At 39.0% G+C, this 14,579-nt stretch overlaps 1 protein-coding gene across 11 annotated transcripts in view; it reads left to right on the top strand.

Moving 5' to 3' along the window:
• HTR4 (5-hydroxytryptamine receptor 4) overlaps nt 1–14,579 on the top strand; it is a 192,092-nt gene that overhangs the window by 94,627 nt on the left and 82,886 nt on the right. For all 11 annotated transcript variants that reach the window (XM_028849828.2, XM_078004496.1, XM_078004491.1 and 8 more), the window contains 2 exons: nt 1,109–1,234; nt 2,506–2,706. In XM_028849828.2, coding sequence (XP_028705661.1) covers nt 1,109–1,234; nt 2,506–2,706 — 327 coding nt within the window. The remainder of the gene's footprint in view (nt 1–1,108; nt 1,235–2,505; nt 2,707–14,579) is intronic.

Raw genomic sequence — 14,579 nt, 5'->3', positions numbered from 1 at the left:
CTGAGCTTATTTATTGGCTACTATCTTTCCAACAGACTTCACAGAATCTGAATTCAATTTGTCCAGGTGAACTGATGGAAGAACAACCATCAAACCACAATCTTTTTTTTCTCTGGGAGAACCTACCTGTAAGCAGAGGCTTCTGCATGGGCTGGAATGGGACACTGTAATAAAATGGCTTTGCATTCAAGTCAAGTAACTGTATGAATGCAAAGTGGCTTGCTCAGTAACAACTGGTTCAAGTTGCTACTGAGCAAGCAGTGGGCTCCTTGCTGATGTTCATAGAAGCCAATACTATGGCCCTGGCTTTTGAGGAAAAAAAAAAAAAAAAGACTTCATTGTAAGTTGAATGGCAAGGAAGCAGGAGGCAAAGCTCAAATCTGTCTCCCTGAGCTGGGGGCTATGGCAGGTTTTATAGGCAGAGGGTAATAAGGTGTGATCTGATTGGATCTTGTGATTAAGTTAATGCCAGGAGGTATGATGTGACTGTATTATGCCACAAGGTGATGCTACGGCTCGATATGATTGGATCATGGATCATGCCATGAGATGTCCACTTCTTTATTTGGTCCCCATGCCTTGGTCCAAGCACTTAGGTTCCACCCTGTGGTTGGTTGCATGCTTCGTTCATCTGGGCTTGGTCAGTTTAACTTGCAACCTGGGGGTCCATGGCAACTAAAACACAACTCACCATTTTATACACAAATTTGGACCAGTTTGGGCTACTCCTGCAGTTACAAAGTTACTATCACTCATTCACTCAGCTTTTACAATCTAATTGAGTAAGTGCACAAAACAGGAATCAACCACATATGTCTGAATGCTAGTTGAACTAAATGCCCTGAAGGAAAGCCACAAGTGCTTGGATGGAAAATAGCTTGTTAATTCAGCTCTCTAAGCCTCATACTCCTCTTACATATAGGAGCTAACCAGGAAAAAATGTTAAGTGACAGGTTCAGATTTTGGTGTACATTAAATGCATGATAAATATATGTGTCAGCAGCTGATGGTGAAGTTACCTTTCTGAAGGTCAATGATGAAAAGATAAATTTTCTTTCCTGTGTCCCAGACTTTCATCCAATTATTTGTGCTCGTGTGTGTCTTTCAGTTCCAAGGAGGGTTTCGGGTCAGTGGAGAAGGTCGTGCTGCTCACGTTTCTCTCGGTGGTTATCCTGATGGCCATCTTGGGGAACCTGCTGGTGATGGTGGCTGTGTGCTGGGACAGGCAGCTCAGGTGAGCAGCAGGAGGGAACCTTTTGAGGAAACATGGGAGTTCTGAGCCGTCCCTGGAGAGTTGGGTGTGAACATTTCCATTTTAATTTGTAATTAAGAAAGAAAGCATTGATGGGAACAATATTTTAAAAATAAAAGGAATGATAAAGGGATTGCAATTAATCCTACAACTCTAATACAACCAGTGTAAACGCTTCAGTGTATTTCCATCCTGTCATTTTTTTTCTTTGTCAAATGTGTTTATAGTTGTGATCACTATATATACAATTGTTGAGAGCACATATAATCTAACCTCCCCATTTTACTAATGGTTTAGGGAAGATGTGGCTGACAAGGGACAGATCTAGAAATTAAACCTGTGTGTTTTGCACTTCTACTTCATCAGGCCCAACTTTGGCTGCAATTAGAACCACCTGAAGCACTTTTAAAAACTATCATCGTGGGATATTAGTATGTCTCATGTAGTATTTTGGACATAGTTATGTTCAAAAAGTTTTATTTATTGCTAAAATTCAAATCTAATCAGCCATCCTGTATTTTATCTGGTAATCTTTGAGGGGAGAGGTGTTAACTCCCCAGGGTGCCTGAACTAACTGATTTGGAGTGAGACCTCAGCATCAATATTTATTAAAATGCATCAAATGATTCTAGTGTACAGCCTGGGATGAGAGCCTCTGGGCCATAAAAGGGTATAATGAAGCAGTTCCTCTCTAAGTAAGACATGCACACGTCTAATGATGATGCAAATAAAGTGTAAAAGCGCAATTCTGACCAGTGTTATAAATGTGAGTACACAGTAGCCAGTCTACTAGTGTAAAATGGTGGACTGTCTCTACAGTCACAGGGCACACCTTGAGAGAGTTTCCTGAGAATGCCCAACCAAGGACTGATGGGTGGGTGGGATTAACTAGGGAACCCTTGGAAGAGAGAGCATCTCCATTGGCCCTCAAAAGGGACCTGTATGTGCAGGGGAACTCAGATTAGCGCAGAGTGGCCAGAAAGGGGAGGAAAAAGGAGGTTTTGGTATAAGGTAGGTCTGGAGAAGTCAGGAGAGGCTGGACCCTTCTGGGTCTTCTCAGCCATGTTACAGAAGGGGAAACTGAATCTCACGGAATACGCTAAGCATGTGACATTTTCTTTCCTCTTTACCCCTCCCTTCTTTTCTTCTTTCTTTGCTTCCCTTTTCCCTGTTTTTTCTCTTGATCTCTTCTCCCTCCCCTTTTTCCCTTCATTCCTCCCCCTGCCTCCTCTCTTACATTTTTTCACTCACAGGAAAATAAAAACAAATTATTTCATTGTATCTCTTGCTTTTGCGGATCTGCTGGTTTCGGTGCTGGTGATGCCCTTTGGTGCCATTGAGCTGGTTCAAGACATCTGGATTTATGGGGAGATGTTTTGTCTTGTTCGGACATCTCTGGACGTCCTGCTCACAACAGCATCGATTTTTCACCTGTGCTGCATTTCCCTGGATAGGTAAGGACAGAACAATGTGCACAGTGGAGCTCTGTGTTGGAGACAATGACTTGATGGATATTGAGCAGTGTCTGCCTTTTCTTATTCATTAGAAGGAATGAATCTCAGAGAGGTAAATTTGGTAATTCAGTTATACAGTCACTCTCCAGCCTTTGCAGAGGCCCCCTTTTTAGTCAGGTCCTCTCTGGGGCACTGTAGATGTGCAGATTAGTAAGACCTAGGACCTGTGTGCAAGGAGTTTGCCATCTAAATAGCAATAGATGTCAGCAATCAAGTTTACTGTAGAGCTCTACATTTTATACTAATGGCATGAACAAAATTCTGAAGAAGCTAAGCATCATGAATGAGTACATCTTCCCAGAGGGCAACGGGGGTGGTTCAGAATGAAAATGCCCTATGTTTGAACATAACCTTTTCTTGAAAATATGTTTCTGTAACAATTTGATATACATATTTGTGTATGTGCATGAATTGTGGAGACTCTTTTCCAGAAAGTTACAGATGATAATAAACTTCCCAATAATTTTATATTTTTCGGACCCACGTCTAGAATTTCATTCTTGTTGCATAATTTTATTCTTTCTTCATATTTGACTTCAAGAGACCTAATGATTTCCATCTTTGCCTCGTTTGTCACAGATTTATGTATTTATCACTTGTATCATCACTATTCATTTTCCAATTCCTGATAATTTACATTTCACCATAAAGGTAGAATGCAATCTAAAGTCAGATGATTACACAAACATATGCTGTTATCAATGCAGTCGTATCTTAGGGGTTAGCTCTCAGAAAAATGTGGGGTACAAATCACACGTAATCAGAATTACCAGTGACAATGATTTCTTACTGTCTCTTGAGCAGCCCAACAAACCCAAGTTTTCCTCCAGTCTTGAGATAGATCACTGTTTTAAAATTTATTTTTATTTATTCTTATTTATTTTTTATAGAGACAAGTCTCACTATGTTACGCAGGTTGCTCTCGAACTACTGTGCTCAAGTTATCCTCAGGCTTCAGCCTCCCAAAGTGCTGGGGTTACAGATGTGAGCTATTGTGCCCAGACAATCACTGTTCTTTTGAATTGATGACTAGGAAAAGTAGTTGACTGAAACTAGAGATTGTGGTATATCTAACATACAGACTTTTAAACGCTAGCATCACAGTCTTCCCAGAGAATTAATCACACTGGGGGAGGTACTTAGAGACTGAAACCAGTTGAGGGGACAGCAGGTTCGTCTCCTATTTCATGGGACATATGTGCATTGATTGGAATGGCAGGCATAATGGCCTGCTCTATTTAAATTGCTTTCTCTTTTGCTCTGTCAAGAACGTATAGTTGGATTTGCTTAAGTTAAATGCATGTATAATGAGACTCCACTCTATAGCTAGAGATAATGACTCTGGTAAAATTGAACTGATGGCAAGCAACCAGACCCATGGCATGTAATAGTTGGAAATTTGTGTTTATTAGCTTGTTTACAACAATCTGACTTCAGGACATAAAAGACTTTTAAAGACAGTCAAGATACACTATATGAAAGTTCTTATTATAGGAAATACAATGTAAGGAAGTAGAAAATCTATGGAAATCCTGCTGGGTAACTTGCACATGATCATTGTTAAAAATGAGTAGTGAGACTGAAAGTACTACAGGAATTTGGAGAAGGCCAGGCAGGGGAGATGGGGGCAGCTGAGGTAATCTCAAGGCCTGGGTAAAAGCAAGAGTAAGAAAAAGAGCCAGTCAGCCATGAAAAAAAAAATGGGAGAAAGTGTAGAATCAACTGTCCGATGTGGAGAGTTTGCTTTGCACAGCCCTGAGAGAAGGTCTAGAGGTTTCCTAGAAAGGTTTGGCTTCAGATTTATGCTTACATACTTTTCAAATCAGGAAAATTTTCCTGAGTAGGTATGAGTTATCATGAAACAGGATGAATTGGTCACTAAGAACCATCTGCTTTAGAATTGAAGAGATTTGGGTTCAAATCCCAGCTTTTAAAATGTTTAGTTCTGAGAATGGCAATAAGTGATTAAGCCTTTCTGAGTGTAAGCCTTTCTTATCTCTAAAACTTGAGGAGGTAGCACCTATTTTGTGTGACTGCAGTTAGGTATAAATTGGATAATCCATTTAAGGCATCACTTTGGCCCAGCTTGTCATGGTACTCCATGTTATTGGATGTTGTTGTTAATGTCAGTTTCTTGTAACTAGCTGTACAACTCATGATCTTTCTCATCAAACTTGCACCTCCTCAGTGAATAGCTGCTCCAACAGCTGCATCATCTAGAAACCAGGTAGTTATTCTAAGAGCAGTCTTTCCTCATCTCCTACATTTAAATAATGAGAAGTCCGGCTCATTTTCTTTCCTAAAGAGATCCTAGTCTATTTCTCTCTATCATTTGTCCAAAGTAATATCATTTCTTGAATAAACCACTCAACACTTTCCTAATTATTCCCTCCAAATATGTTTTATTCCCTCACCATCTACTTGTCACTCACAAGATCAAATAGTCATCTTTTTAAAATGCCGCTCTGATACTGTTGCTCCTTTGCTTAAAACCCTTCAGTGGCTATTCATTGTACTGAAGATCAAGACCAGACTCATACAGGGTTTTTCATCCTCTGTTTGCTGTCCATGTCCCCAGCTTCCCTTCACCCTCTTCCTAACCTCACCCCCAGGGCCGAGTCACCTTGGCCTTCTTTCTAGTTCTTCAGGCCTCTCTGCTCAGTCACCTGAGGCCTTGGCTTTTCCCTCTGCCTGAAAAGCTCCTCTGCCCCTCCTCTCCTGCATGTTTTTCAGATTTTAGCTAAATCTTCTCTTCTTTGCAGAAGTCTTCGCTGACTCCATCAAAACCATTTTTCTCCTTCGTAGAACTCAGTGTAATTATAGTTAAAATCAAGTCTATACTTTCTTCTTAAATGTCTTTCTATTCCAATGGGAGGAAGCTCAAGGCTACGAACTTTGAGCAAGATCCTTGCCCTCAAAGAACTTGCATTGTTATGCGGAGGTTGACCATTAACCAGTCATTGCATAAATACTTATTTAGGTATTTGGCAAACAGGACTGAACAAATGGAGTGGTCAGCACATGCTCTTTGTGAAAGTCATGCCAATAATTGCATTTCTTTCTCTGACAGTGGATGTCAACAACTCCAATACCATAAGTGAGATATCAGATGGGGTTTCTTTTGTTTTATTTTCCTTGGGGAGCTTGGGGATCTTGCCTCCAGCTTGTCTCCAGCTTTCCCTGTCTCATAGTGCTGGAGGGTCCATCCTGAACATTGCAGGGCAATGTTTTAGCCTGGAAGAGTATGGTTTTATTTATCATCTAGTGTCTGTTTTGCTGTGTTCTTCCCATGCTAACAGTTTGGTTCAGCTGGGCTGGGCCAAAGCACAGAGTGAATGTCTCAATGAGATGTGATGTCCTTGTTAACCATGTTATTCCTGGCAGTATGCCATGTCCTTCTCTCTAGAGCTGCTACAAGTCTTCTGGGATCAGTCACAAGGGGTAGTTCCTTTGAACAAGAGGACTCACTTTGATTTGTAACTCCTCTCAGATGGCAGACTCCTGGATCAAAGCAAAATGTAGAACTCCTTTAGTATTACAAAATGCATTTTCCCAACTCCCATTCTTAGCTCACTGTGCTTCCTGGTGCTTTCAGAATTGAATTATGTTAATAAAAATTTATTGCCTCCTTAAAAATAATTTCCAAAGTATAATTAAAATAAATGCACCATCTAGTATGGGTCATAGGAGATCAAAAACTGCTTTAAAAGCTTTAGAGTACAGTTGATTTTTTAAGATCTAAAGTTCTGTGGTGAATAAAAACTAACCAAGTAGTCATAACAGAGTACTAGTTTTAAAAGTGAAATATAAGACAGCCATTGAAAACCATGAGAAATAATGACGCGTGTTGTCCTAGAAAGATATCACTGTTGTATTATGTTGGGGGGGGAAAGAAGCAAGTGGCAGACTATAATGCTTAGCATAATTCCACTTTTATAAAATAAATATAGAGATGCATGTATCTGGGTTTACATGAGTGTGTGTGGAGAGAGAGAGAGAGAAAGAGAGAGAGAGAAAGAGAGAGAGAGAGGGAGAAAGAGAGAGAGAGAGAGAGAGAGAGAGAGAGAAAAAGAGAGATTGAGAATGAAAAAGAAAGAACATGAATGAATTTTCACCAAACCATTAACAGTTGGTTATTTGAGGGGTAGGGCATAGGGTGTAGTGCTGGCCAGAGTGGATGGTCAGTTGAACTGGGGTTGGGAGCCTTCACTTTTACTAATTTCTGTAATATACATTTTAAACTTCAATTTTCCCTTTGCTAGAAGGTAACCTTCTCAAATGCAAGTCCATCCACAATAGCCTTTTAGCTGAAAATGTTGCTAGAATGGCGCATTCCTCAGTTCTCTGAGAACATTCTGCTTCAGTGCTGGAAGTCCCCTCTGAGGTCAGAACAAACCAGGGAGCATGGAAATCTTCCTGACCAGTGTGTTCTCTCTGCTTTCTCACCAAGCACACTCACTTCTCCCTCAAGGGAGCCCTCACCATCTCTTATGGGTGCATCACTCCCACATTGATCTTGGTTAACCTCCTCCCTGTTCACAAGCTTGTATTTGATTTTTTCTAACAGTCCCTTTTCTAATTCTCACAGATTTTTAAAGTCACAATATTAATAATACCTGAGCATTGTAAAAAAAAGGTCATCAGTTCACAAGTAAAACTAAAAATGTCCCCAGTTCTTTCAATATCCACTTCCACAGCTGCATAACCTGAGGTAACCACTGTAAATAGCAACTGCCTGTAAATGCCAGTGATTTCATATGTAATAAGCAGACTTATTTGAATATATTTTGAGTTTACAATTTAAGTATGCCCTTGAAGAGGGCTTGTACTATATATATGCCAGTGAATTACCTGAATGTAACATTTTTACCAACTTGCTTATTGGATGATCTATTAGCAATGTTTCTTTCAGCAGCATGCGGCAGATAATAAATTGATTGTTCAAATAACTGAAAAGTCTGGCTTCAGACATGGCTCTCTATAAGGATTTGAACAATGTCATTTAGTTTAAGTTTGCCCCTCTCTGTTTCCCCCTCCTCTTTGTCTCCATCTTGCCTTCTCATTCTCCCTGTTTACCTCCCTCTCTGTTTCCCTATGTCTATCCCTCTCTTTCTATCTGTCCCTCTTTGTCCCTATGCTGTCCATCAGCTCTGGTTTCTTGTTAGATTTTTTCTTAGGCTGGGTTCTTCCACCAGGAAAGAAAAATAGTCACAGGCAACAAATCTTAAACCATCCTTAACACGCAAGTCCATAGGAAGAGAAACCTAAGCGCTGTTTCTCATGGAAGAACTTTCGTTGGCTTTGCTTGAGTCAAACACTCTTCACTTAACCAGTCACTGTGGTGTGGAGACGACACATCCTGGTTACTGGGCAGAGGTCAGGCATCATGACTCCCAACTTTACCAAAAGCATGTGGTGTGAAGGAAAGGCAGTTCCCACTGGAAAGACGGGTGTTGGGCAGACAAGAAGAGGAGATACCAATTGCCCTTAGGCTGGCCAGACCCTACAGGTATCTTTATGGAGCCTCCACAGCAAAACAGAGGTATATCATCCCCAAGTCCTCCCTATATTAAGCCAAATATTTCTAGATCCTTCTGCTGGCCTCATAAGCCATACTTTTCAGACTTTTAACCATTTTTATCCCCTTTCTCTGAACATGCTATACTTCGTCCTTCACTTAGCATCAAATGTAATTCCCTTTTTTTAAAAAAGTCAATTTCACTTCATTGAAGACAGCATTCTCCATAGTATGGCAAAATTCTCTTTTGGATACATCCAGCTGAATTGTCACCCTTCCTCTGCACAGCTCGAAAATGTGATGTGTTTCATCTGCAAAATTCTCCAACAGTTTCTTAGTCTCAGATCCTCTTTTAAACAGGTTTACTTATAAAACATACGATTCTTACTTCAAGGTTGCATGTTTAATCTTGTGCTGGAGATAAATGTGTTTGCATTTCTTAATGATCTCCCCGGAGTATAATTCAATTTTGGAATGTGTAAATGAAAAGTGTCTGTCATTGTGAACTGTGTCACACAATTACATTTGTTTTCCCAATAGGATTGAAATGCATTTCACAAGGAAATTATATTAAAAGTTTCTCCTTCTCATACACCCTTTTAGGGCAGGTTCAGGCTTCGTACATAATAATATTTGTTGGTCAAATTTCATGCCAGAGGGTATGAACTGTTATTTTTATATTCATTTCATCAAACATTTATGGAGTGCTTACTAATTACTACGAGTTGTTCTGGACATTGTAAATACAGTGGTGAATGATCAGAAAAAGCTCTGAATCATGGAACTTCTTGTCTAGTTGGGAATACAGAGAGTACACAGATAATTACAGTAAAATTGGTGACCATTGAGTACTATAAGGAGAAGAAAAAAAAAGCTATTGGAGTCTGCTAAGTTGCAATCTCCAAAGCAGGGTAGGCTCCTGAGAAAGTGATGCTGCTGCCGAGATCTGTAGGTGCTGTGGGTATCAGTAGGGGACAGGGAAGTTGGTGAGGACTAGGGAGTGGCTGCTCCTGAAAATACATGTGAAAACCCCCAGGAAAGTCCTTGTTAACTAAAAACTAAATTCTTAGCTTGCCTTTCACTGCTTTTCCAACGTATTCTCAGTCTGATTTTCCTACCTCAACTCCTCCCCATGAGTGATCTGTTTTCTTTCCCTGACAGTGATATGTTTCCTCAAACCTGCATGTTGCTACCTGTGCCTTGGGTTTCTTTTATTTTTCTGGCAAACATCCACCTTTCTTCAATAGTCAGATAACATGTGTCACCTTCTCCAATGATTGGCTGGGCTCCATTCATAAAAATTTGTCATTTCTTCCTCTGAGCTCCCATGGAGTATTGAATCTAAGCATCGTGGTTAATACAAGGTTCTTAGTATGTGCATCTCAATAATTGTTTGGTTTGTCTGCCTTGTTCTAGAATATAAACTTCTTGAGAGTAGGCCTTATGTCATCTATTCATGTGTTTTTCTTTCTGGACCATAATCGCTGTTCCATACATGTTTGGCTGAGCTTAGAACGCTGAGATGTGACTTTTGGTTGTTTGATATGACTCTGGGATTAGTTTCTCTGTCCTCACAGAACTCTCAATATAGAAAGTGGTTAAGAATGAGACCTGAGGTGCTAGGCTGCTTAGGTTCAGTCACAGCTTGACTGGTTGTCAAGGGTTTGACCTTGGAGAAGTGAGAAAGGTTTTCTGGACTTTGTCTTATCTGTAAAATTTGTGTTATTAATAGAAAATCTTTTCCCTTCTCTTTTATGACTAGTGAGGAATAAATAACTGAGTGTTTATTCTAAAAACTGAATAATAAACTGAATAATACATAGACCAGTGCATGGTACTTGGTAAGTGTTCAATTAATGTTAGCCACAAGGACTATTCCATTATTGTTTTCCTCTCTAAATGCAAATTGCTAGAGGCTGTAGCAAGGGCCTTCCCAGACATTGATAGTCATCTGGTTCTTTCTGACTCATAGCTGAGTACCCTTGAAGGTTAGATCCTTAGCCTTCCAGCCCTGAATATGTCCCCTCTTTCCTTTGGAAACCTCATTTATCCCGTGGCTTCACCTGCACCTCTGCTCTTGTCTCTCCCTCACCCCTCTCACACACTGGGCTCTGGGGTTCTATCTCTGTCTGTCTGCTCAGCATCTTGTCTTAAACATCTTTCTGTTTTCTCAAACCTCAGTGTGCTCCAAGTAGACATTTTTTTGTCGTAAACTAGTACTATATCCTCTTCCATATTGTACATTGAAGGTGAATCTATTAGTCGTCTTTCAGTCATTGAAACACAATTTTTTGAGGTCATCTTTTACTTATTTCCCATGATCAGCTGGATACCAAACCACACCTATTCTTTTTATAAATACCTTTTAAATACCTTTTATAAATACCTTTTAAAACATTTTATTTTATAAAAATTATATATATATATATATAATAAAACCTAAAATTTTATTTAGGTATAATAATGTATACATGTATTTAGAAATAATGTATACATTATTTCATCACCTAGATATTAATAATCCCAGTACCTAATATGATTTTCTGCTCCTCTCCCTCCTCCCACCCTCCACCCTCAAGTAGACCCAATGTCTTTTTTTCTTTTTTTTGTTTTCTTGAGTTCTCGTCATTTAGTTCCCATTTGTAAGTGAGAACATGCAGTATTTGGTTTTCTCCTTCTGTATTAGTTTACTAAGGATAATGGCCTCTAGCTCCATCCATGTTCCTGCAAAAGACATGATTTTGCTATTTTACATGACTGCATAGTATTCCATGGTGTACATGTACCACATTTTTGTTATCTAAAGTGTCATTGTTGGGCATTTAGGTTGATTCTATGTCTTTTCCATTGTGAAGGGTGCTGCAATAACCATTTGGGTGCATGTGTCTTTATGGTAGAATGATTTATATTCCTCTGAGTATATACCCAGTAATGGGATTGCTGGGTTGAATAATAGTTCTGCTTTTAGCTCTTTGAGGAATCGCCAAACTGCTTCCACAATGGTTGAACTAATTTACACTCCCTCCAATGGTGTATAAGTGTTCCTCTTTTTCCACAACTTCACCAGCATGTGTTATTTTTTGACTTTTTAGTAATAGCCATTGTGACTGGTGTGAGATGGTATCCCATTGTGGTTTTAATTTGCATTTCTTTAACAATCAGTGATATTGAACTCTTTTTTTATATGCTTGTTGGCTGCATGTATGTCCTCTTTTGAAAAGTGTTTGTTCATGTCCTTTGACCATTTTTTAATGGGATTGTCTTTTTTTATTGTAAATTTGTTTAAGTTCCTTATAAATGCTGGATATTAGACCTTTGTCAGATGCATAGTTTGAAGATATTTTCTCCCATTCTGTAGTGTCTGTTTGCTCTGTTGGTAGTTTCTTTTGATGTGTAGAAACTCTTAAGTTTAGATCTCATTTGTCAATTTTTGCTTTTGTTGTGATTGCTTTTGGTCATGAAATCTTTGCCTGTTCCTATGTCTGGGATGGTATTACCTAGTTTCTGTTCCAGGGTTTTTATAGTTTTGGGTTTTACATTTAAGTCTTTAATCCATCTTGAGTTGGCTTTTGTATAAGGTGTAAGAAAGGGGTCCAGCTTCAGTCTTCTGCATATGGCTAGCCGGTTACCCAGCACCATTTATTGAACAGGGAATCCTTTTCCCAATTGTCTGTTTTTGTCAGCTTGGTCAAAGATTAGATAGTTGTAGGTGTGTAACTTACTTCTGACCCTCTATTCTGCTCCACTGGTCTATGTTTCTGTTTTCATACCAGTACCATGCTGTTTTGGTTACTGTAGCCCTGTAGTATAGCTTGAAGTCAGGTGAGGTGATGCCTCCAGCTTTGTGCTTTTTGCTTAGGATTGCCTGCACTATGTGGGTTCTTTTTTGGTTCCATTTTAATTTTAAAGTAGTTTTTTTTCTACTTCGTGAAGTATGTTTTTGGTAGTTTGATAGAAATAGCATTGAATCTGTAAATTGCTTTGGACAGTACAGCCATTTTAACAATATTCATTCTTCCCAGCTATGAACATGCAATGTTTTTCCATTTCTTTGTGTCATCTCTGATTTCTTTGATCAGTGTTTTGTAATTCTCATTGTAGAGATCTTTCACCTCCCTGGTTAGGTGTATTCCTGGTATTTTATTCTTTTTGTGGCAGTTGTGAATGGGATTGCCTTCCTGATTTGGCCCTTAGCTTGGCTGTGGTAGGTATATAGGAATGCTACTGATTTTTGTACATTGATTTTGTATACCAAAACTTTGCTGAAGTTGTTTATCAGCTGAAGGAGCTTTGGGGGCAATACTATGGGGTTTTCTAGATATAGAATCATGTTATCTGCAAAAAAGGGTAGTTGGACTTCCTCTCTTCCTATTTGGATGCTCCTTATTTCTTTCTCTTGCCTGATGGCCCTGGCTAGGACTTCCAATATTAGTGGAAGAGAGACGGCATTCTTGTCTTGTGCCAGTTTTAAAGGGGAATGGTTTCAGCTTTTGCCATTTCATTATGATGTTGGCTGTGAGTTTGTCATAGATGGCTGTTACTATTTTGAGGTATGTTCCCTCAATACGTAGTTTTCTGAGAGATTTTAACATAAAGAGCTATTGAATTTTATTGAAAGCCTTTTTCTGCTTTTATTGAGATTATCATGTGGTTTTTGTCTTTAGTTCTGTTTATGTGATGCATCACATTTATTGGTTTGTGTACGTTGAACCAACCTTGCATCCTGAGGATGAAGCCTACTTAATCGTGGTGGATTAGCTATATGATGTGCTTGTGGATTCAGTTCACAAGTAATTTGTTAGGGATTTTTGCATTGATATTCATGTAAGGATACTGGCCTGACTTCTTGTTTCTCTGCCAGGTGTTGGTATCAAGATGAGTTGGGGAGCAATCTCTCCTCCTCAATTTTTTAGGAGAGTTTCAGTAGGAATGGTACCAGGTATTCTTTCTACATCTGGTGGAATTAGGCTGTCAATCCATCAGGTGTGGGCTTTTGTTGATTGGTGGGCTATCTATTACTGATTTAATTTCAGAGCTAATTATTGGTCGGTTCAGGGGATGAATTTCTTCCTGGTTCAGTCTTGGGAGGGTGTATGTGTCCAGGAATTTATCCATCTCTTCTAGGTTTTCTAGTTTGTGTGCATAGAGGTGTTTGTAGTAGTTTCTGACTAGTTTTACTTCTGTGGGATTAGTGGTAGCATCCTCTTTGTCAGTTCTAATTGTGTTTATTTGGATTTTCTCTCTTTTCTTCTGTATTACTTTAGCTAGTATCCTATCCATCTTTTTCATGTTTTCAAAAACCTAACTTCTGGGTTCATTGATCTTTTGAATGTTTTTTTTTTTTGTCTTTATTTCCTTCAATTTAGTTCTGATTTTGGTTATTTCTTGTCTTCTGCTACATTTGGGGTTGATTTGTTCTTGCTTCTCTAATTCTTTCAGTTGTGATGTTAGGTTGTTCATTTGACATCTTTATAACTTTTTGATGCGGGCATTTAGTGCTGTGAATTTCCTCTCAACACTGCCTTTGCTGTGTCCCATAGACCCTGCTATGTTATATCTTTCTTCTCATTAGTTTCAAAGAACTTCTTGATTTCTGCCTTAATCTTATTACTTACCCACAAGTCATTCAGGAGCATATTGTTTAATTTCCATGTAATTGCATGGCTTTGAGTGATTTTCTTAGCCTTGACTTCTATTTTTATTGCACTGTGGTCTGAAAGTGTGTTTGGTATGATTTCTGTTCTTTTGCATTTGTTGAGGATTGTTTTATGTCCAATTATGTGATTGATTTAAGAGTATGTGTCATGTGGTGATGAGAAGAATGTATATTCTGTTGTTTTTGGGTAGAGAGTTCTGTAGAAGTCTATCAGGTCCATTTGGTCAATGTTGAGTTCAGATTCTGAATATCTTTGTCAATTTTCTGCCTCCATGATCTGTCTAATGCTGTCAGTGGAGTGTTGAAGTCTTCCACTATTACTGTGTGGGCATTTTTGTCTCTTTGTAGGTCTCTAAGAACTTGCTTTATGAATATGGGTGTTCCTGTGTTGGGTGCATATGTATTTAGGTTAGCTAGGTCTTGTTGAATGTAACCCTTTGCAATTATGTAATACCCTTTTTTGTCCTTTTCAATCTTTGTTAGTTTGAAGTCTGTTTTGCCTGAAATTAGGATTGCAATCCCTGCTTTTTTCTGTTTTCCGTTTGCTTGATAGGTTTTTCTCCATTCCTTTAAGTCTATAGGTGTCATTAAGTGTGAGATGAGTCTCTTTAAGACAGCATACCTCTGGGTCATGTTTTT

This window comes from Macaca mulatta, chromosome 6 (genome assembly GCF_049350105.2).
Source record: "Macaca mulatta isolate MMU2019108-1 chromosome 6, T2T-MMU8v2.0, whole genome shotgun sequence".
Taxonomy (NCBI): domain Eukaryota; kingdom Metazoa; phylum Chordata; class Mammalia; order Primates; family Cercopithecidae; genus Macaca; species Macaca mulatta.
This window is presented reverse-complemented; position numbering and strand designations above follow the sequence as displayed.